The sequence below is a fragment of the Cariama cristata genome, unplaced genomic scaffold (genome assembly GCF_000690535.1).
Source record: "Cariama cristata isolate BGI_N322 unplaced genomic scaffold, ASM69053v1 scaffold11008, whole genome shotgun sequence".
Taxonomy (NCBI): Eukaryota; Metazoa; Chordata; class Aves; order Cariamiformes; family Cariamidae; genus Cariama; species Cariama cristata.
Window position 1 is genome coordinate 14,374 of NW_009631682.1, and position 21,137 is coordinate 35,510.

Genomic DNA, 21,137 nt, shown 5'->3' on the forward strand with positions numbered 1-21,137 from the left:
ACAACAGAGATGGTGATTGCCCGGTTCTCCGGGGACGATGCTCATGTTCTCCATGGATCACTTTTCCTGACAGAAAGTGCTTGTAAAAACAAGAATAGTACAGATATTTCTTCCAGTTGCTTTGGGGTATGACCAGTGAGCTTTGTATACACAAATCCACGGTAATCCTTGTAAGATCACCTCAGGTCTTGACAAAGACAAGGTTATTTTGGTGACCTGGTTTGACTTCTCCTTGTGCAGTCTCCTTTAGGCCTTTAGCCCCAGGGAACAGGGGATATTGCTTCTTTCCCGGACTAGAGCTGCACCTTTATTATTGCTCCATTGTTAACCTTCCCCGTGCCGCTGCAGAATCATAGAATCATTATGGTTGGAAGAGATCTCAAAGATCATCACGTCCAACCATCTGCCCAATGCCACCATGCCCACTAAACCTGCATGTCTCAAAGGGCCACGTCTAAATGTTTTTTGAACACCTCCAGGGATGGTGACTCCACCACCTCCCTGGGGAGCCCGTTCCAATGCCTAACAACTCTTACAGTGAAGAAGTTCTTCCTAATATCCAACCTGGACCTCCCCTGGTGCAACTTGAGGCTGTTTTCTCTTGTCCTGTGTGCTGCCCTTTTTGTTTTGTTAGTGTTCACAGCCACTCTTCAGGACATCATTAACATAGCCCTCTCCTCCACCGAAGCTCTTAGCAATAAATCCTTTTTCTCCCCACCACTCTCCTCTGGAGTCTGCTCCCACTGCCCCTTGCTGTCAGAGCAGACCCCAGCATTCATTTTCCCCGTCCCAAAGACCTCCTGCACCCCTGCCAGCACTACTGACCTTTGCCTTGTGGCACTGCCGAGACACACTGCCACTTCATGAATTTCTGCTGCAGGGCTGTGGGCTCGTCACCACGACGGGAGAAGGGAGCGACTGGAAAGGGAGAGGAAAGGCAGCAGGATTACCCTTTCCTCCCAGCTCTTCGCACACCATCTCTTGGCTTCACTGTTACTTCCCCATTTCCCCACCAAGCACTGTCCCAGCATTGCCTCTCCTCGGGTTGTCTCTTCCCATTTCACAAGTGGTAATTGCCATCCTCTCAAGCGAAGGTAACAGGCATCGCTGTTCCCAGTATCCCATAGCTGCCTGCAAGGACTCCTCTGCCCACTGACTGATAAGATCTAGCCAGGATGACCTGGCCAGCTGAGCTAGAGAAGCCTGTGACCTACCCGAGCAGTGCCTGGTGGCCATAGCCAGCCTGTGGTTTGTCCACAGAGTCTGTCCCAGCACCAAGCAGCTGACATCAGGCCCCTTCGGATGCTGTGGAGCTGAAGGTGTGGGGTTAGTGGATCCGTGGTCCATGGCTCTGAGAAACTGGCCTGAACAAGTGGTATGGCTGCCTTCCCGGCCAGAAAGAGACAATCTTCCATATCAGAGAGTGGAAGGACCACTGGAAGGACATCACACTGAGGACATGCCAGACAGGGTGGGATTGATTCCACCCAACCACAGGCATTTACCATGTAGATACCTACAGCCAAGCTGTCTGTCTAAATCTCTTTACAATCAGTGAACAAAAAGCAGCACTTCAGTGGCACAGTTTATCTCTTTCTAAGCTAGACATCAACAGTGGTTTGGATGAATAACGCATCAAATGGGCCTGTTTCATCAGCAACAAAGACAGTCCAGGCGAAGGTAATCACATACAGCTGGAGTCGCTGAAACCAGCCAGGTGGAAGATAAACTCCTAGGTCTTAACTAGCCAGTTTATGGGGAATAATATAGTGTTGGTGACGGGTGTCAGCAGGCCACATCCACAACCCGAAGAACTTATCACTAACTCAAACACTATGGGATGTTGACTGGAAGCTGATCAGGGTGTGACAAGTAATAGAGATGTCTATATTTATCAATTGTTTCATTTAGAATTATCGTTACTGGTGAGGAGGGCAGAGTAATCATAGTGGCCTCTGTGCCTGATTAGTGAACTCCGACAATGGAAGAAGGCTCAGAGGAGATGGGCAAGGGTGATGCGTGACTGACCACACGTGTTGCGAAGAAAGATGACCTTATCTCAACACAAAGGGGACAAGACAATGGCTTTTGTTCTCATTCAGTTGAGTGAATCAACCAGTTGTATCAGCTGAGTGAATTGACCAGCTGTGTAACTGTTCAATCACTCTAAAGATCAAAAAGAGGGCAATGTCTTCCAAAGTTAGCCAGACCAGCATGGGGCGAGTTTATACATGGCTTAGCTGAAGACAGTGAAAAAAATGGAATGACTAACAAAAAGGTCTCTGAAGAAAGCAATGGGCCTGAGCTGGCTTTAACCACATGTTCCTTCTTGGTCACTGGGGACACCCAGTGTCTTGATGTTGAGCATATTGCAGAGACTGGTAATGAGAATCACATTTGTACCGTGATTCAACTGTGCAGTGCAATTGCTACCCTCTGCTAACTTGTGGTTTCATTTAAATACATTGCTGTATCACTCCGCCAAATCAAAATACTACGTAACACCAATTAATTTGGATAAGTAAATCTGCCATTAAAGATTAAACCTTCCATGTGTGGAATATCTAAAAAAACCTGGCCGGAGAGTGTCAGACTCTAACAGCCCACCCTAAACATCCCCAACCATTTAAGAGAGTACTGTGAAAAGTTATACATTTGGGAACAAAGCAGTACAAACTTCTGGGACTCGGGAACTAATGACAGCAAAAGGAAGGGCAGCAATTTATCCTGACAACATGTCTCTACCAGAATCCGTCTTTACTGATTATTTGTGCAAACATGCTGTGAATGATCTTTAGCAAAAAATGAGACTGAAAAAGAGATCACAATCTCCACAAACTGCATGTGCAAGAATAACTTCTTATGAATTATTCTAGTATACTGCAATTAACACTAAAAAGGTGTGAGAGTTTGCACCATGCAGTTAATCCTGGAGATGCCAGGACTGTGAAAAGTCATTTTTTCCATTAGGACACAAAGTGTGTCCAAGCACGTTAGAGAGCTCAGGTGCAGATCCAGCTGCCTGTATACACATTTGTGATCCCATCTCATTTTTTCCCCTTCTGCTGAATGTAATTAAGTTCTTTTTGTGCGGTATGAAGGTAGAGAATTGTTCCACAGTTCCAAAGAGGCCATTCAAGATGGGCATGTGCAATCCAGGAACACTTAAAAGGCTGCTGGGTAAACAGTGGAAGATTTGGGGGATGTATGCAGATGTATAGAAAGTCAGGGCAGAAAAGCCTGAGACCTTACAGAAAGCCCAAACAACCCTGAAATTCTGAAACTGGCCGTGCTTCAAGTAGGGCATTAGGCTAGAGACCTCCCGAAGCTCCTTCCCACCTAACTCTTTCCGTCCTTCTAAGAAAGAGGATGAGTATAACAGAACCATCTGGCATAATGCTGTGGTAGTCCTAGCTCCCGCGTACTAGCTGACCAAAACATCTGGTTTGGCTGGCCTGCAAGAGAGAGGCTTGTGTCACGTCGCAACTGTACCCTTAAATCTCCAATGTTTAAGTAGTCAGGAAAGATTTTGCTCCTAAACATACCTTTCAAATATTCCACATTTGGGTTTTCTGAGCCCAAATGTTGGTGCTTGCCTTCTTTCTCATGACAAAACTGTTCCTGAGTAAAAGCAGTCTCCTGGTTGGAAGATAGTCCCCTCTGGGCTCCAATTTCTCTGCATTTCTCCCAGCACTCCCTCTAGACCTCTCTCCTGTAGCCAGCCCCCACATACTCACCGAAGAAAACAGTAACAAGGGCGATGCACAGCAAGAGGAGCAACAGTGAGATCAGCCACGGGAGCCATAGCGGGTATTTCTGGCGACGTTGCTTGTGCTTCTTCGTCTCGGGAGGTACTAAAAGTGAAGGAAGACACCAAACACAACACCACAGTCAACTATGCTTCAGTCAGCCCACGTACCAAGGTTGTACAACTCAAGGCAGAGCGCCTCCAAAAAAAGGCAATTTCAGTTCTGATGTGGAAGTTACACAGTTTGGGAGAGGGGCAGAGTGGGACAGAGCAGAGGACCTCTGTGGTTTCTGGAGAAGGTCAGGTTCGGCAACAGCGTTCACAGCCCCAGCCCAGCTGCTGAGCTAGCAATGCTAATTGCCGGTGTTTGGGGGCACAGCCTTCACATGGCCTCAAAACCTGGAGTGAAACGATGTCTTTCTAGATTGAGCCCAAAGCTGCCAAATACAACATTGCTTTATCCGTGATACTTGAGACATTCATATGAAGATTTTATGTGGACTTCTCTCCAGGAAACTTTGCTTCAGTTCCTTCTTAGCTTTTTGGACTTTGTGTGTAGAAGACAGTTGGTGTAAGCCAAATGAGGACAGGAGACAAAAAAAAAATCTGCAAATCTATGATGGCACAGAATCATTGGAAGATTTTAAATTAAAAAAAAAGTTTCCCTTCCATCTCTGCTTTCCAAGCGAGGGTTCAGAGATTTGCTGTAGCAAAACCAGGTTGTGCTAGGCTGGATGCCTGGGAAGAAGAGAGGGCTGCGTCCAGCAGCCTGAGTAAAGGATCCCACTCAGATTCAGACTTGCCAGGGCCTGACTTTTGTCTGGAGGGATACTGCCAGTACTGAGGGGGCTTGGGAGCAGGCAGGAGAACGGGTCAGAAGGAAGGAGAAGCAAACACGTTAGTAGACTGTTCCAGGTTGTGGCAGGTACAGAAGCCAGGGCAAACAGGAGGGTAAAGAGATGGCAGCACTCACTGCAAAATAGGAGTAAAGACATTTGGGGGGAGACTGATATTCATGATAAGCTTTAGAGAGACCTCATTCATTGTTCAGCATGAAACTTCTGAGTCTGCCGGCAGCCACATGTGCCTGCCAGCTGTGCCTAGTAAGCAAGACTTCCAGAAACCTGCTGTTTGGGGAAGCCCTCTGACTACTTCCCAAAGGCTTGGGGGAGGCTGTTACAGCACAGCAAAAAGCATCATCTTTCATTATCAGAAGTGAAAACATTCATGGACAGACAAGACCCAGATTTCCCTGCACAAATCATGTTTTTCCAGCCAGAGCTTTTGACTGTAGTGAAAACAAAGACCCGGATCATGATCTGGAGTCCAGCCACCTACTTCAGACAATAGAACTGACCAGTCCAAATGATTTTTTGATGTGCTGCATGTGCACAGATTGACTTTTCAACATGTCCCCAGTCAAAGCTGTGCATGCCACGCTCACACCCAGGTGGCACAGAGAGCACTGCCAGTATGCACGCACCTCACCGACACAACCGAAGGGCAGTAGATCTTGTGCGCGTTCAGCGGGTTAACCTCCCTGCTAAATGCTTCCTACTGTTAGTCTGGACGCTTGCAACATGTTTAGCATGATCACAACACAACAGACCTGATGAGCGTATGCTGGTTATTCAGCATGTAAATCCAGCATCTCCTAGGCACATGCAACAAGTGCGGTGCAGCATAGATGCCTGTGTTTCTACCTGGGAAATCCTGGTTGGAAATGCAGGGACCTTAACTGCACTGTGGTGTGAAACCCACCTCGGTAGTCCCTGCCATCTCCTGCCACAGATTATATGTTGTTTGATTAGCTGCTGTCTTCTCCTCTCCTTCTTTGAATTTTGGTATCTCTAGAGCTCAACTGGAAGAGGCTATAAAATGGAAAAATCCAGGTGGCTTGACCATTACCAACATGGAGTCATAGAATCATAGAACGGTTTGGTTGGAAGGGACCTTAACGATCATCTGTTTCCAACCCCACTGCCATGGGCAGGGACACCTTCCACTAGACCAGGTTGCTCAAAGCCTTGTCCAACCTGGTATCCAACCTGATTCCAACATGGAGTCATAGAATTAGAGAATGGTTTGGGATGGAAGGGATGCATGGTCAGAGTAACCCATTCTCAGAGTAATCACTCAGAAGGACAACAGAGCAGCAAGACTCCCTGAATCTTTCAATAATTTTCAATCATACCTCTCATCCTATGAGCATCCCATGAGGCTGTGAGAGACATTAGCATTGTGTGCAATGGCACTACTGGACACTTCTCTGCATTCAAAGTATAAGCTACAACCAGTGCGTGATCAATCACTTGGACAGGCACACCCAAAGACAGACCCTGAGCACGCACCCAAACCTATAGCACGAGCCTGGCATCAGCAGCTCAAGCAAACATGGCTGGTTCAAGTGTCGTTGGAATAGGTCATTGGAGACACGACAGGGAACTTCCACCACCTCATCATGATGGAAATGCTAGCTGTAACCAGAACCAGCTCATCTTGGTGCATCGAAAACAGTGAGCTTTCAAGTCAGTCAGGAGCATGTACATTCTTTATTTCCATGACTCGTGCCTCAGAGCAGGCAAGGAATAACCTCGAGCTGATGCCTGCTCTGTTTGGGATTGTAAAACTGAGCCAAAGCTGTAAATAGGCAACTTAATATCCTTAGCAGCAACAATAATTTATTTATTTATTCATTCATTCATTTACACACACATACTTTCACCCCCCGGAACCTGCTGTTGTGTAGGGTCCTGTATCTAAGGGTGGAAGCAATGAGTCATACATGGAACATCTCTACGTGTTCCTATTTGTGGCATAATGACTACAGAATACACATGTATCAGAATATGCCCTAATTTTCCACAAAGCACAGTGAAGGCACCATTTTATAACTGTGATTTTTAATAGCAATAAAAATTTGTTTGTTTGGTGTGTTAATTATTTTTCAGGAGTGGTAGACATCAATAACAGAATTGGATCTTCCTCCAGATCTCAGCTAATTCCTCCTCCGTGTATTTTAGGGTGTTTTGTTCAAGTCCATCCTTTCTTTTAACTTTTGGGTCTCTCTTCTCCCAGGACCATTTCTCAATCAACCAAGGGCAATGGGGCTGCAAGTTTCTGCAGCCAGTGCCACCTCTCACAAAGCTGCAGAGGGCAACTGACTGCTCTACTGTAAGGAGGCACCTTGGTTCTCCTGCTCTCTCCATAAGCAGGAATCTGCAGCCTCACCCTCTCAGAGGCAAAAGTGGTATCAGCCAGGGCTTGGGCTTATTTGCTGCCGTTTGCTGCCCTGGGACCCCCTCTACCTTTGTGACAGATCGGATTGTTTGTAATAAACCACAGTCTCTACTGTTGGTACTGAGTATTTGTCCAAAAAATTACTCTCTTATCCCAGACTACATAACATATAAGGAGGTAGCTGCTACTTGCATTGTACCAGGGCTAAGCACTATTACCCTGCAGCACCAATCCTGGACCCTCTACCATTTGCCGCTGTTGGTGTTGCAACCAGGGGACTAAGGGAGCTCAGATATGTTCCTTACTGAATGCTCACTTGAAAGCCACTGTTTGTGCTCCCAGTAGTCATCCTTGTTCATGCTGCAACGCCAACCACCTAAAGATTCCCACCTCTCCTCTTGTAGACATTCCTTGACCCTCTTACTTCAAAACTCCTCCAGTCTTCTGCTCCTGCAGCAGTAGACAACTCCTTTTTCTCACCAATTTATCAAGACCAAGTAGAAACCAGTCTCACAGAAGGAAAAGTCTCCGTTCCCTGTCCTTCAGCCCACCTCCCTCCAGGTCTCCTCCCCCTGGATAACCCATCCATTCCTTACCTTCAACTACTGCAGCTGGTGATGCATTCTTGAACTTCACCTCAGCGTAGGTGACTTCTGATGCCATTTAATCACGATGCGATCACTGGCCCTGACCTTAGTTTTGCCACGTGAAAGGTGGACCTTTTAGGTCCCTGGTTCCAAAGAGAGACACCAGTAAGTCACTGAGCCTTTCCCATCTGCTCATTCACCTTCTCTCTGTCAAAGAAGGCTGTGCGGAACACTGGGAGCACTGGCGATAACCTGAGAATTCCTGGGAGCTCAGAAATGCTCTGAACAGATCTTCAGTTTCTTAGTCCAGGAAATCAGCCCCGGCACTATGGAAACTTCTGAGAGAGAAAAGAAAAATGAGAACCTAACAACTGAAAAGGAAATTGCACTCCTTCCCCATACCAGACCCTCAGCGGATAGATTTCTTTTTTAAGATCTCTTGGTTTTTAAAATTTTTTCACCCCTCTTTTTTAACTCTCTCTCCTTCCCTTGTCTTCACGCCTTTCTTTGTCTGTTAGTAATTCTACCATTGCTCTTAGGTTTGCAGCTATCACAGGTCTTAGCCCAGTTTAACCTGCAGCTCAGCCCAAACAAAACGCATTCTGCCCTCACTTGTCTCCTGTGGTTAAGCTGCATTTCCTACATTAAATATCATACACTATGTCTCAATTTGGGCAGGCAGCCGCAGTTAGCAGCTAGCACTAGAACAACTCTCAAATGAGGAACCATTCCTGTAGAAGTGAGATGGAGGAGCTGCAGCCTTAGGCAGAGGAATAAGCAGACATTTGATATATCCAAGGAGAAACAGAGAAGGATGAGGCTGGGGTCAGGGAGGAGAACAAGCAAAGGGGAATAATAAAAAAAAATGGTGTCGATGGTTTGAGAGGTTATTGGGAAGAGCACACACAGAAACCTTTCTATCACAACCTGATTTACAGTCTGTGGAAGATCAGAGCAGTGCTTGCTTCAGTGAGTCAGGCTTCATTTCTGAGGCCGAAAAGGGTTGGTTTGTATTTTTTGCTCCAATGCTGTCATTTATCTCTCTTTTCTGCTTTCTGGTAAAGGCCTCTGATAATGGCCTTGGGGAAAACGTCAGGCTACTGTTTAGTCTGCTTCCAAGCTGGGGCAGATGTTGAAAGGAGACAATTAAGGGAAATGGCTACTGAGACACATGCCGAATCAGGAAGACTTCTGAGAAGAAATGCCAATGAGACAGGGTACCCTGGAGAAAAAGGGTGAGAAGGTTCAGTCAGCAGATAGGACTCAGGAATCACAGAATGATTTGGTTGGAAGAGACCTTTAAAGACCACCCAGTTCCAACCCCCCTGCCATGGGCAGGGACACCTTCCACCAGACCAGGTTGCTCAAAGCCCCATCCAACCCGGCCTTGAACACTCCCAGGGATGGGGCAGCCACAGCTTCTCTGGGCAATCTGTGCCAGGGTCTCATCACCCTCATCATAACGAATTTCTTCCTCACATCTAACCTAGATCTAGCTTCTTTCAGTTTAAAAGCTGTGCCCCTTGTCCTCTTACTACAGGTGCTGGTAAAAAGTAACTCTCCACCTTTCTTACAAGCCTCCTCTAAGTATTGAAAAGCCACAGTAAGGTCTCCAAAACAACCAGAAGGAAGAAGGAGGAAGCTTTGCTTGGCTCATTTGGCTAGCTGGAATTTCCTCCAGGCAGAGCAGAACAAGTTGCTCGCGGGACATCCAGGGAGCTAGCACCGAGGGTACAGAGGGCAGAGCTGGAGGTAAGATAGGACAGTGCAAGGAAGAACATGCATGGACAACAGAGGAGAACAATGTGGCAGACAGTAAAGGGCAAGCGAGGGATGTAGTGGACATCTGAACACAGATTATGGAGAACTGTCCCCAAACAGGAAGGGGCATATGTAGTTGGACTTCTTTACCAAGGAGCCTCCTCGTGTCTCACATCCACTGAGCTGGCTTCACTTCTCCTTTTTGTATTGTGTGCAAAGAGGGTGCCTTTTATACAAGACCAGCTGCAGGACAGAAGCCTGGTCCCTTGAGAAGATGCATGCTGCCTACTTTTCTTTCCAACATCCTTCCAGCACTTTCCTTTGTCTTCAGGCTTGGCCCTCTCACTGGAATTAAGCCTTTGTCGAAACCTAGTTATGCCCTCATATTTCATGCTGAGATTTCGGTCAGAGTTATCTTCTGCGTGCTTCCCCTCCTGTCCCCGGTCAACCGAACCACAACACGCACACAGTCTCATGGGGACAAGGTTTACTTCCTGGCAGGGTTTCAAGATTTCCACTGTGAAGAAATGGGAAATGCAATCAGCAGACGGAGAAGGAAGTCACAGAAGTTGTAGCTTCACGAGCTTTCTGCTATTGAAATGCATCTCCAAGCACAGCTGTGGCATTTCAAATGCAAATTCAGGATCTAGCTGCTGATTTTACTAGAATACACTAGGTTCCCAATGTTTGAGTGCAGACAGCTCAATTCTTCCTTTTCAGCCTTCATAGTTGTTGCTCACTGTCAAAATTCAACCCTGATTCATACTTCCATATGATACAATGCTGGGTTCTTGCGCAACGATGGTGAGGTGATACTCCTGAGGGTAAAATTTGTGCTTTGAATTTCATATGCACTGATGGCATGTAAATGGGTGGGATATAGGGAGAACCAAGCCCAGCAGTTAGTTGTGGGGCTGAAACCAGAAAAAAAAAAAAGAAAACCTTGCTTAAAAACAAACCAAAACCAAACCAAACCTCTCACTTTGTTTCCTTGCATTCCCACTGCTGTGCCTCGGTTCCTCCCTTCCTGCTCCACCGGTGTTCTGCCCACCCCAGGCAGTACAGCCTTGTCCTCCTAAAATACCTGTGTTTCCCCACAGACGTCTTTCATCTCAACCCCACTCAGCGCTGCCGGGTACCTCCCACACTCCCAACTCCCACGCACCTCGCAAGCCCCAGCTCCTTTCTAGGACTCGTGTGTTTGCTCATGACAACGGTGCTGTTTTCCCTTCTTGCTCGTGCTCCAGCTGCTGCCTTTAGGTGGTTGTTCTGCAAGCTGTGGTGGCACCGTTTGGATAGCTGACCCAAACAGAAAGCCGCAGAGGCACTAACGCTCTGCCAGCCTTTCACCTCACAGCCAGTTTCACCCAATTTAGCGCGCAGGTCCACGTAACAGCAGAGGAGACAGCACCATTGCACGTGCCTTACCTCTTTGGAAAAATCAAGCTGAACCAGTTGAGTTAAAACTGAATTCATAAGCAAAGAGAAGGACTTGAATCCTCAAGCTGTGACCCCACACATCCCCCCCCAAAAAATCCCCTTTTGAAGTTGAGCACAGCTGCGGTGGAAGCTGCAGGGAAGTGAGATGGTTGTTATAGGCCGGTCAGAACGGAGAGGGGCAGCTGAGGGAATTCAGCCACCACGAGTGGCATGGAGGTTACACAGGGACACCGCCGTGGCAGCCCAAAGCCAACACCTAGTACCTCTTTAGAAGATTTGACAAAAGGAAGCTGGCGCGGCTACAATGTCGAGCCAAAGGGATTATCAGTATGCATTCTTCAACAAGCTGACCTTGCATCCAAATGAGGAAAATTGAAGTGATCATGACTTCCATTAAGCGTAAAACCACACAAAACCAAAAACCACAAACAAGAGTCCAAAAAACAACCAGCAGAAGCCTTCAGAACTAGTAATAAATCCTTTCCTATGGATACTGAAAGCAGAAACCTTTTCACAAGCTTCGAGGACAACTGAAGATCAGGAAGTCAGAGAGAACAAGGACATCGAAACAAAGCTAAATTAATTATTTGTGACAGTGGAAGAAATTGGAGAAATTCCCCCACAAGAATCGTGTTTTGCAGGGGACTAAACCAAAGGACCTGTCCAAAATAAAAGTGATTGTGCAAAAGGTATGGAATTAGTAGGTCTGCGCCAGGTGGTCCCAGGGGTTCTCAAGAAACTCGGGGGGAAACAGTTGCTAATAGCAGTGGGTGGCCTCTTGCCTTGAACTGCCTTTTAATCGGTAAATCACAGGATGGTATGGAATATATCAAAGAACGGGGAGGAGAGAAGTCTAGGGAGATTTAGAAAGATAAAGGCTTGACATCTGTAGTGGCCAAGTTAATAGAAATTATAACAAAATAATAAAATTAATAGACACGTATTAGTATGATATGCTTTGGGAAGAGTCACTCTAACTCTTGTATGGAAATCCTGCCTCTTGGAGTTCTTTGAAAGGGTCATGCAATCATACGCATGAAAATAATCTAGCTACCTGTGAAGTTCCTCAGCAAACACTTCTAAGGAAAGTGGGCAGCCATGGGATAAGAAGGCAAATCTTTTCACGGTAAGCAGACAGAAAAGGTGGGCAGAAATTGATGGTCAGTTCCCTTGGTGGAGGGAGAGCACCTACAGAACTCTACCAGGTCTGTAACAGGACACACGCGAACATTTCCTTAAACAACACGGCAAAGAGGAATGACATGACAAAATTGGCTAATGACACCAAATTATTCAGGGCAGTTATTCAAGAGCCAGTTGCAAAGAACTGGAGAAGGATGAGACCGAGTAGCAGGGTGATAAAAGGACAGGCAGAGCGCTGTGTAGGTAAGCAATGTTCTTTAGGGAAGCAGGTAATGAAGCAACGCACTTTAGGAAAATAAGCCCTAACTTCACAAATAAAATAATGGGCTCTGAGGTAACTATTGGCACACGTAAACCAAAATGTCAGATTGTAACAGTTGTACGAGAAAATCTGTTCAGAGGCAGAAAGAATAGCAAATCAAACATCAGAAACAGTGAAAAAAAAGGCACAAGGAACAGACAGAAAATATTGTTATGGCACTGTGTCATCATGTCCTCGTAACTCAAATCATCTCAAGAAGGATACAGTGGGTCCAGAAAAGGCTCAGAGAAAGACAAGGGTGAAAGAAAGGTATAGCATGACTGCTGCATAAGGAACAACAAATGAAGATAGGACATTTCCACCCTGAAGACGGGAAGAGACAGAGGCTTACAAAATCATCAGGGGAAGGCTGAGCGAGGGCCGAGTTATTTCTGTTTCTTTTAACACAAGAACTACAGGACGCTGAAAGAAGAGAACAGGAGTCAGTTAATGGAGGAAGGTGGTTCTTCACCAAACAGAGTAGGGCAATGGACTCCTTAACCCTGGATGCTGGCCATGCTGAAAGCTTATTTGGCTTAAAGGTGGAAACTGGAAAAAAATCATAGAAGATAAATGCACTGAGGGTTAACTTAGTGCACAATAATCATACCCTACTCAGCAAGTTCCTATTCTGATAACATTTGGAATGGGGCAAAGCATTAAAGGAGAACATCTTGTATGCTTGCCCTGTTTTTATTCTTTAGGCACTGACATCAGTATGGTTTTTCTTAGATTATTTGTCCAAAGTGTCTATCAGGTGGAAGTTGGTCAGAAGACAGTCAGGTGTTAAGAGCACAGCTTGAGGTTCTGTAGCCAGCAGCATGAAGGGTGATGGTGATGTGGTCCTCATCCTCTGAGCAGGCGTCAGCTCCCCCAGCCAACTGGGCTGCCAGTGGGGCAACCTTTGGTACACAAGCAGTCTTCCAGGGAGATCATCTCTGCTGTTCGGCCAGTTGTGGGGTCTCCCCCTGAGCACCGACACAGGGAAGGCAGCTTGCTGCATTCTGGAAAGCAAGGCAGAGAGCAAGAAAGGCAGAAAGACAGAAATAAGGGGGAGGGTGCGTGTGTGGAATTTTTCACGCCAAATTGTATTCTCTCCATTTACTGTCATTCATGTAACTAAGTATTTATCATCACTTACGGAGCACTGATAGCACAAGACCTTATTCAAGCACAGCCCACACCCAGGCCTTTCATAAAACTCTTTGCTTCGATCTTACCTGGACCCTAGCTGCCTGCTGATAGTCCTGCCATCACCTGCTCTTCTGGCACCTCTAGCTAGCACAGTCCTCCAGGTCACTCAGATAAAGACGGCCTAAACCCAGTCCTGGCTTTTTGTCCCTGCACCTGGGTGAGAAGAGCATCAGACGTGAATGCATGCCACCTTCTCGGTCTTCTTTCTCCACAGCACCTTGGTCCCCACCTAGGGATTAAGGCCATGGAGGTAACAAAGGGAAAGCAAAGCCCTTGCAGCCAAGGGAAGAGCATTAAAAAGTCACTGAAGCATGGAGAATGGGGCCCCAAGGCCCAACACCGAGCAGTTAGTAAGGGATAGCAGATACCTAATCCAAGGGATTCAAGTAGTGAGAGCTCCTGATGGATTTGGTTGGTTAGAGGGGATGAAGCAGTAAGTGATCCCACTGTGTACCCTGGTTAGGGCAGGATGCTGCAGTTCTCGCTGCAGGAGCTGAGTTCCCCCAGCTGCAGGGGACAGCGTGGGAGCACTCCAGCCCACTGGGATCCAAGAGAAAGGCATCCTACGCCCTTCTCATGCGTGGCCGACAACACTGGCCAGAGCCACAGGGAGAAGAGATCTTTTCTGGCAGGCAGTCACCCCTGCTGATGACAGAAGGTGAACCAGGGTGCTGAACAGATATACTAGGAGACCTAGGAAGAAATGGGTTATATGGAGCTGTGAAAGTTCAGAGAAAAGGACGTTTGAGCATCCAGGGGTGAAGAGGAAACAGGGAAGAACTGAATGGAGAGTAGAGAGTGGGATGGATAAAACTGAAGGTAGCACTGCAAAGCCACACTAATTTCTGGCAGGTGGCAGCCCTTCACCACAAGCAGACCTGAGTCAGCAGCAAAGCTTTGTGTCCTGAGCAAAACCACCTACAGTGACCCTCTAGCACTTTGACAGAGATCAGCAGCTCCCCAAAACGCTACGGTTACAGTACCACACAGAACATGGCAGAAGGAAAGAAAAGTAGGAGAGATGAGAAAGAAATGCTCTTCCCCAAAAGGGTTTGTGCATTCCTTCCTCGCCCACATCTCTGCCAAGTTTTAGCAAGAGCTGAGGGTTTCAAGCAGAACAGACCATGTCCCAAAGCAGTCCGAGCTGAGGGAGCTCAAACTCAGTCAGCTTCAGAAAGAGAAAGTTGCGTGCTCACCTGTGATGATAGGCTCCCCAAATCCCTCAGGTACAAGGGAAGGAATAAGAGAAAGAAGAACAGTATCCAGTGAACCTTCAAACAGACAAGAAGCCCCAACCTGCCTCTCTACATCTACCATTAACCCAGGATTGTTTCTTCAGAAAAGACACGTTTCATTTATTTCCCTTAATTAACAAATTATCCAACCAAAGTCAACAGAGGATGCATTCAGATGCACTATCTCACAGCTTGGTTTTATACCGTTACTGGGAACATCGCACCTTTACTCCCTTCCTCTTTTGGATCTGAGCCACAAGACCCGAGGCCAGAAATGGTTGGAGATTAGATCCAGATACTGCAGTTGCTTTCCACAGTTGCACACTTGACCCCAAACCTGGGTCAGATCCAAGCCCTGGTCAGACCCAGTGGCCCGTTTCAGAGGCAGGGCTGTGAAGTTTACCTTCTTAGAGTGGGCACGTGGGATTTGCATGAACAAGCTGTGGCCACGTAACACCTCCCCACAGAAATAACCCTTCATCCTTCGTTGTCAGTTCTGTCCAAGGATTGCACAGATCTCAACGGCCTTGAATCCACTTTGGCTACACCTCTGCCCAGCGAGGTGAACGCACCTCATCTCCCTCTTTTGAAGGGGGAGCAGGGGGGGTGGGAAGAAAAGCACAAAAATGGAAAACAATCAGAGTCACCAAGCAAGCATGGGGGCTGTCAGGAAAGGTCACCCAGACCCATGCTGTAACCTTAGGGCCACTCTTACTTGATGTCAAGCTGTTTCCCTCCACATCCTCTCATCTTCCCCGTGCACATGAGGGCAATGGGGTAAAGCCTTCTCAGAGGGAGGTTTTGGGGAGCCCTGCACTGGGTAGGCTGTCCCACAAGATGGCACTGGAATAGCAGCACAAACCTCCCCGGCCCTGCCTCAGCGCGGGTAGCGCAAGGCTCCATCACGCTGCTGCTGTCCCCAAGGGTAGATTAGGGAGAAATTCTTCACCATGAAGGTGGTGAGGCAGTGGCAGAGGTTGCCCAGAGAAGCTGTGGTTTCCCCATCCCTGGAAGTGTTCAAGGCCAGGTTGGATGGGGCTTTGAGCAACCTGGTCTGGTGGGAGGTGTCCCTGCCCACGGCAGGGGGGCTGGAATGAGACGGTCTTTATTGGAACTAGGTGATCTTTAAGGTCCCTTCCAACCAAACCATTTTATGATGATTTATCAGGAAGATTGTAAATGGCCTGCGCTGGCCCTTACCCCACACCCTATAGCCAAGAAGGCCCTGCACGCCGGCCAGCACGCCACTCCCACTGGCCAGCAGCAGGGCGAGGGACACCACCTCCCTCCAGAGCAGCGCAGCCATCCTGTGCATCCAGTCAGGCTGGGACAAGGCAAAAGCCATCTGGAAACAGCTGTAGAAAGCTGAATTAAACCCAAGGAGTGCAGTCAACTCAACCGGACACTCCCTGGCACCTCGTCACTGAAATACGCCAGGGAAGTTTTAATGCCAGGCAGCGAGGGCTCCAGCTTTTGGGTTCGACTGTACACAGGAGCCTCCTCACAACACAGATGTCAACAGAGTCAGATGGGAAAGGGCACTTTTTGTTTTTGAAGTGCCCGCATCACCCACTTTTAGCACGCTAGGACACTGAAGTCAGCGTTGGCACAGTAAAGCGAAGGGCGGGCAAATGGTGCTCCCGGGTGCCAACCTCCAGCACAGAGCTGGCATCAGCTCAGGGGGCAAAAGGCCCCCCCGCTGCTGGCTCCCCGCAGGCCCCGGCACTGGGACCAATGCAGAGGGCAAAGTGCTCCTTGCCGACTCACGCTGGCCTGCAGCACGATGGCTCACGTCTCAGACTCCGCTTCCAGTTCACGGTTGTTTGTGTATTTAGCAATTTAAGACTGGGCAGACACAACACACCACGCTGGTCATAGAATCATAGAATCATAGAATCGTTATGGTTGGAAGAGACCTCAAAGATCATCAAGTCCAACCGTATACCTGATGCCACCATGCCCACTAAACCATGTCTTGAAGTGCCACATCTAAACGTTTTTTGAACACCTCAAGGGACGATGACTCCACCACCTCCCTGGGGAGCCTGTTCCAATGCCTAACGACTCTAACGGTGAAGAATTTCTTTCTAATGTCGAGCCTGTGGTCTTTGCACAGCCTCTGCCCTTCCTGAGTTGAAGGATTACCATCAGGTCGCAGCGTTCCCATGTCAGGCATCTCACCAGAGGCTGCTGGCCCACGGCAGGACCCACCTCACCACAGCCTACCACAGAAGTTGCGCTAGGAAACAGTTCAGGCTGGAGGTATCTTGTTCAAACCTTGCTCAAAGCAGGGCTACTTCTGAAGCTAGACCAGGTTCTCTGCTTACAGTAAGCCCATTTCCGTATGGAATAGATTGCTTAAGGACCTTTCCTGTTCTTCTACCCAAAAAAAGTACACAGTGGTCATTTCCAAGCATGCTTTGTACATGTACCCATGGTATTGACTTCAGCTGTAGGTATTAGCGACAGCAGTCCCCAACTCTGGGCCTATGCTGCTGTATCTATAGCCCCTTAGCACATATTCTCCAAAGAAAATGCTCTCTTCCCCCTCTCCTGGTGGCACTGCTGCTCACTGGAATCCAGTTTCTTGTCTCTGCCAGCTAACCAAAGCGACTGTTTGTGTAGCATTACTGATGTAGCATCTCCACGCACCTTTAAACAGTTCGCCTAACACCATAATCGGTGCTTATGGACAAGTGCTTAGACTTCACTTTAAAAAAGACTAGGAGGAGTTCAGTTTCTATGCGCCAAACTTTAAAGACAACAGACGTACACACACGTACGCACACTGGCAGATCCCACGAGGAGATATGTGCCAACCCTGGGATATCTCAGTTCCAAGACCTACACTACGTTGGCTGTGCACGAGGGCACTGAAAAGCGCAGAGGGCCTTAGGATAGCAGAGCATGGCTACAGTTGGAAGCACCAGTTCCATTACTGCCAAACCATCAAGAGAGATGAAGAAAAATAAAAAAACCCCAATCTTTAAACCGTGCTTCTGTAAACTTGACCAGGGTTCAGTTTTAAGTCATTCAGGAAAGCATTGGAACGACAAGTTATGATACTGGCAGACATGAAGGCAAAGCTGCTATTGGACCTAGGGAAGCATTCAATAAAAGTCAATACAAACTCCGCCATCACCCAAAGCTGTTCTGGTCAGTTTTAAACCAGACCCAGCAAAGTTCGTGTTCCAGCACCTTATGCTTGCCTGCCGCCTTCTCCTTTGTGCCTCCTGTGCACTAGAGTCAAGACACTGTTTCCTTCCCCTTCTATCTCAGATGCTCCTGAGGACACCTCCAGATGCTGCAGTTCAGCTTTGTGGCTTGTTCCATACCCAGGTCCAGCCCTTGCCGGCATCCCTCCCAGGCACAGCTCTCCCCGGCCCCGGGGAGGTCACTGCAGGCAGCCAACCCAGGAGTCACCACACTCTTGCTGACAGATGCCAGCTGAGATTTCTTTTCCGAGACCTAGCCAGGTCTCTGCCCCGCACCAAGTGGATTCAGCAGCAGAGGGCTGCACATGGTCATGGGTGAGACTGAACTTGCAAGCCCTGGTCACAGGGGTCACCCAACCAGCCAGCCTTGCAGACTGGGCTAGGAGGGCAGGGGAGCCCTCTTTACCTCCCTAAAACACAGGACTCAACACAAAGGCTGCAAGTTACGGGCAGCTTCCTCCTTCGGGGAATGTCTCTTCAAACCGCTTCAAGGATTAAAAAGCTGGTCTCCTAAGCAAGCCAGCTACCTCTGCCCTAATACGCAGGAGTTGTCATCCTAGAATGCCTGGGAAAGAAAAGCGAAAGCAGGCCATCGCAAGTTACCTGGCTGGCTTGCCCCAAACACGAGTGATGCAAGAAGTTCATCACAGGCTCCCAAGCAGGGACAGCCAGCAAAAGGTGGCTCTGGTCCGGAGCCACTACATGCACCAACAGCTGCTGAGTGATCTTCCCATGCTCAGAGGCAGCTTCAAGGAACATCTGTCAGATCCCCAACTCCGGGTAAGGACACGCAGCTATAGCAACCAGCAGCTGGCAAAATTAAACTATCAAACTAGAAGGGCACGACATCCTACAATGTGCTTTTCCTGACTATAAGCATGGACAAAGCTATTGACTTGGAAGAAAGAGACCCGAAATGGTCTCTAGACTGAGAATCTATTGTTCACTTAACATAATGAGCACTCAATGGATTGCCCAGACCTCGAGGTGTTACAATGTGTGTTAACTACACAGGCTCCAGTGCTCTGTTTTTATGTGTTAACAGCCCTGTTACGCGCCCTCTCAGAGCTTCGTAGGTTTATGCTGATTTAACAGGGTGAGTTCAGGTTCAGGTCCTGTTCCCTCATCAAAGCTCAGGAAGACTTTGGGGTTTTTGGTTTCTCGTTTGGTTTTTATTTTGTTTGTTTTCCTCCAGGGGACATCGCTTCGTCTACATTTCTTCGGGAAACACAGCACCAAAGCTTTGTGAAAGCTAGTGAGTTTGTGCCTGCAATCCACATCGTGTGGCTGTAGTAGGAACAGTTACTGCACGGCTGCAAGACAGGAGTTTTAAATCACAGAACAGAATCAATGGGGGAAGGGGGAGAAATGCTCACATTCCACCTCAGTTACACCTCTCGCAAAAGAAACGACAGCCAATAACCAGACAAAACTGGGATCTTCCCTTGGACACTTGTTTCTCGACTCTTTCTACATGCTACAGTGTCTCCCATTTGGCATCAACTTTCCTCCCCCTTTGACCATTGCCCCCCTCAGACTGAGAGCAGCTCTTCCCAGCTGCCTAAGGAAACCAGTTGATCTATTACGTGGAACATAATAAATGTTCAGGATATATTGCTCAGTTTGATCTGCTGATCCACATTAAAGGCCTGGCCTTACTCCTTTACCTAAAGAAGGCTATTGTCTGCAACATCAGAGTCTGTAGGTCTCAAGCAGCCTGCATGTTGGCTTCTGCTACATTAGAAGAAACCACTGGCACCAGCCAGTGCAGGAAGAGATGGGAGGATTCATCCAGTCCAGTCACAGGTCAACCCATTGTCACGTACCGTCACAGCCAACTTCTCCCACCGGGGATGGAAAGATTGTTCTGATGGTTGCCAACGAGAAGGGGAAGAGGATTTACACAAGACGTGTAAGCTAGCAGGCGTTCTAGCAGGTCTCACTGCGAGGAAAGACGTGAGGACCGGGAAGATGTCCAGAGAGAACTAAGCTCTCCCTCATGAACTGCTTCCCAGTCTTCTATGCACAAACAGGAGTATATCCCAGCCCCTCCCTTAGGTACACCTCACCTGAAAATCCTCCTACTCTGGAGAAATACCCTCTTAGCCTATTCAACCCTTTTTTCTGCAAGTACCTACTGAAAAGTCAGAGAAGCTTCACCGTAGCTCATGGACAAGACCCTACACCACCTGTCTGGCCAGGACCTTTGCAACATATCCACCCAATTCACCAAAACAGTGTTAACAGCTTTGCTCCTAGATCCAAAGAAATGTAGAGGTTGGTTGGTTGGTTTTTTTTGGCCACTGCAGATGCTAGAATATTTGACAATGAGACCAGCACTTACTATTGTCATTCAAACAGCTGACTTAAAAGATTAAGACTTCTCCTCTTTACCCAGGCCAGACGACTTCTGTTATACTTTCAACACAACCATACGCAGAGATTTGCCATCCGGCAGAGGAACACCGAGCAAGTGTGGCTGTGCAAGAGATGGTGCGAGCAGGCTTGATAGAAGAACATCAGGCCCATGAGCATATTCTCCATCTTCTGGGGCATTGGCCGCCTGAACTCAGGTCCAGCTTAAATAATATAGGTGTCTGGCTTTGAGAAACCTCACAGCAAGATTTGCCTGCAAGTTTCTCTCAGCTAAGGTCCTCACCCTTGATCCCTGCCTGAGCTAGTGCAGCCATGCCCATGCCTGGCCATGTACGCTGCTGATCTAAATCCTCCTGCTGACCTGCTCCGATCTTCCCGCTTTGGTACTGTGGGACTGTTCCTTTGTCAGCGAGGCCACTGCCCACCCTGCTGTGACTCAGCTTCCCACATGCTCTCCCTTTCAGAGCAGCCTGCCCTTGCTGCTCCCTGACAAAGGGTCCGCTCAGCTCACCTCGCTCATCCTGGCAGTCAGCAGAGAGACCACTTCCCATTTACAAGCGCGGCAAGAATCAGTTCTGAAAAACATGTGCAGGGTGTAGACGCCTCTGATGTCTGAAATGCTAAATGGTAGAGCAACTAAGTTTTCTAACTTGCTAATTTTATCCACATTCTTATCAAGCATCACACACACCCCTACAGTCAGGCTTGTTTCCACCTTGTCGCATTTTTTGTTTGTTCAGTTTTGGGTTGGGTTTTTTTTGTGGTTTTTTTTTGTTTGTTTGTTTTTTAACCTCATTTGGAAGAGCCATAGGTCATTTCTGTGTCCTTCTTCCATGCTCCTACTTCTTTGCCCAAAGCGAGCCTGAACCCCTTCACCCCTGAAGCTGCTCTTGTCCA

General features: G+C 47.9%; 1 protein-coding gene across 1 annotated transcript in view; it reads right to left on the reverse strand.

Annotated features, from left to right (window-relative positions):
* Window positions 1-7,651, reverse strand: part of LOC104166213 (C-type lectin domain family 4 member A-like) — a 13,825-nt gene extending 6,174 nt beyond the window's left edge. Inside the window, exons 1-4 of the mRNA XM_009706068.1 lie at window positions 7,585-7,651; window positions 3,748-3,854; window positions 1,154-1,166; window positions 826-918 (exon numbers count right to left, since the gene is read on the reverse strand). Coding sequence (XP_009704370.1) covers window positions 826-918; window positions 1,154-1,166; window positions 3,748-3,854; window positions 7,585-7,651 — 280 coding nt within the window. The remainder of the gene's footprint in view (window positions 1-825; window positions 919-1,153; window positions 1,167-3,747; window positions 3,855-7,584) is intronic.
* Between the last annotated feature and the right edge of the window lie 13,486 nt (window positions 7,652-21,137).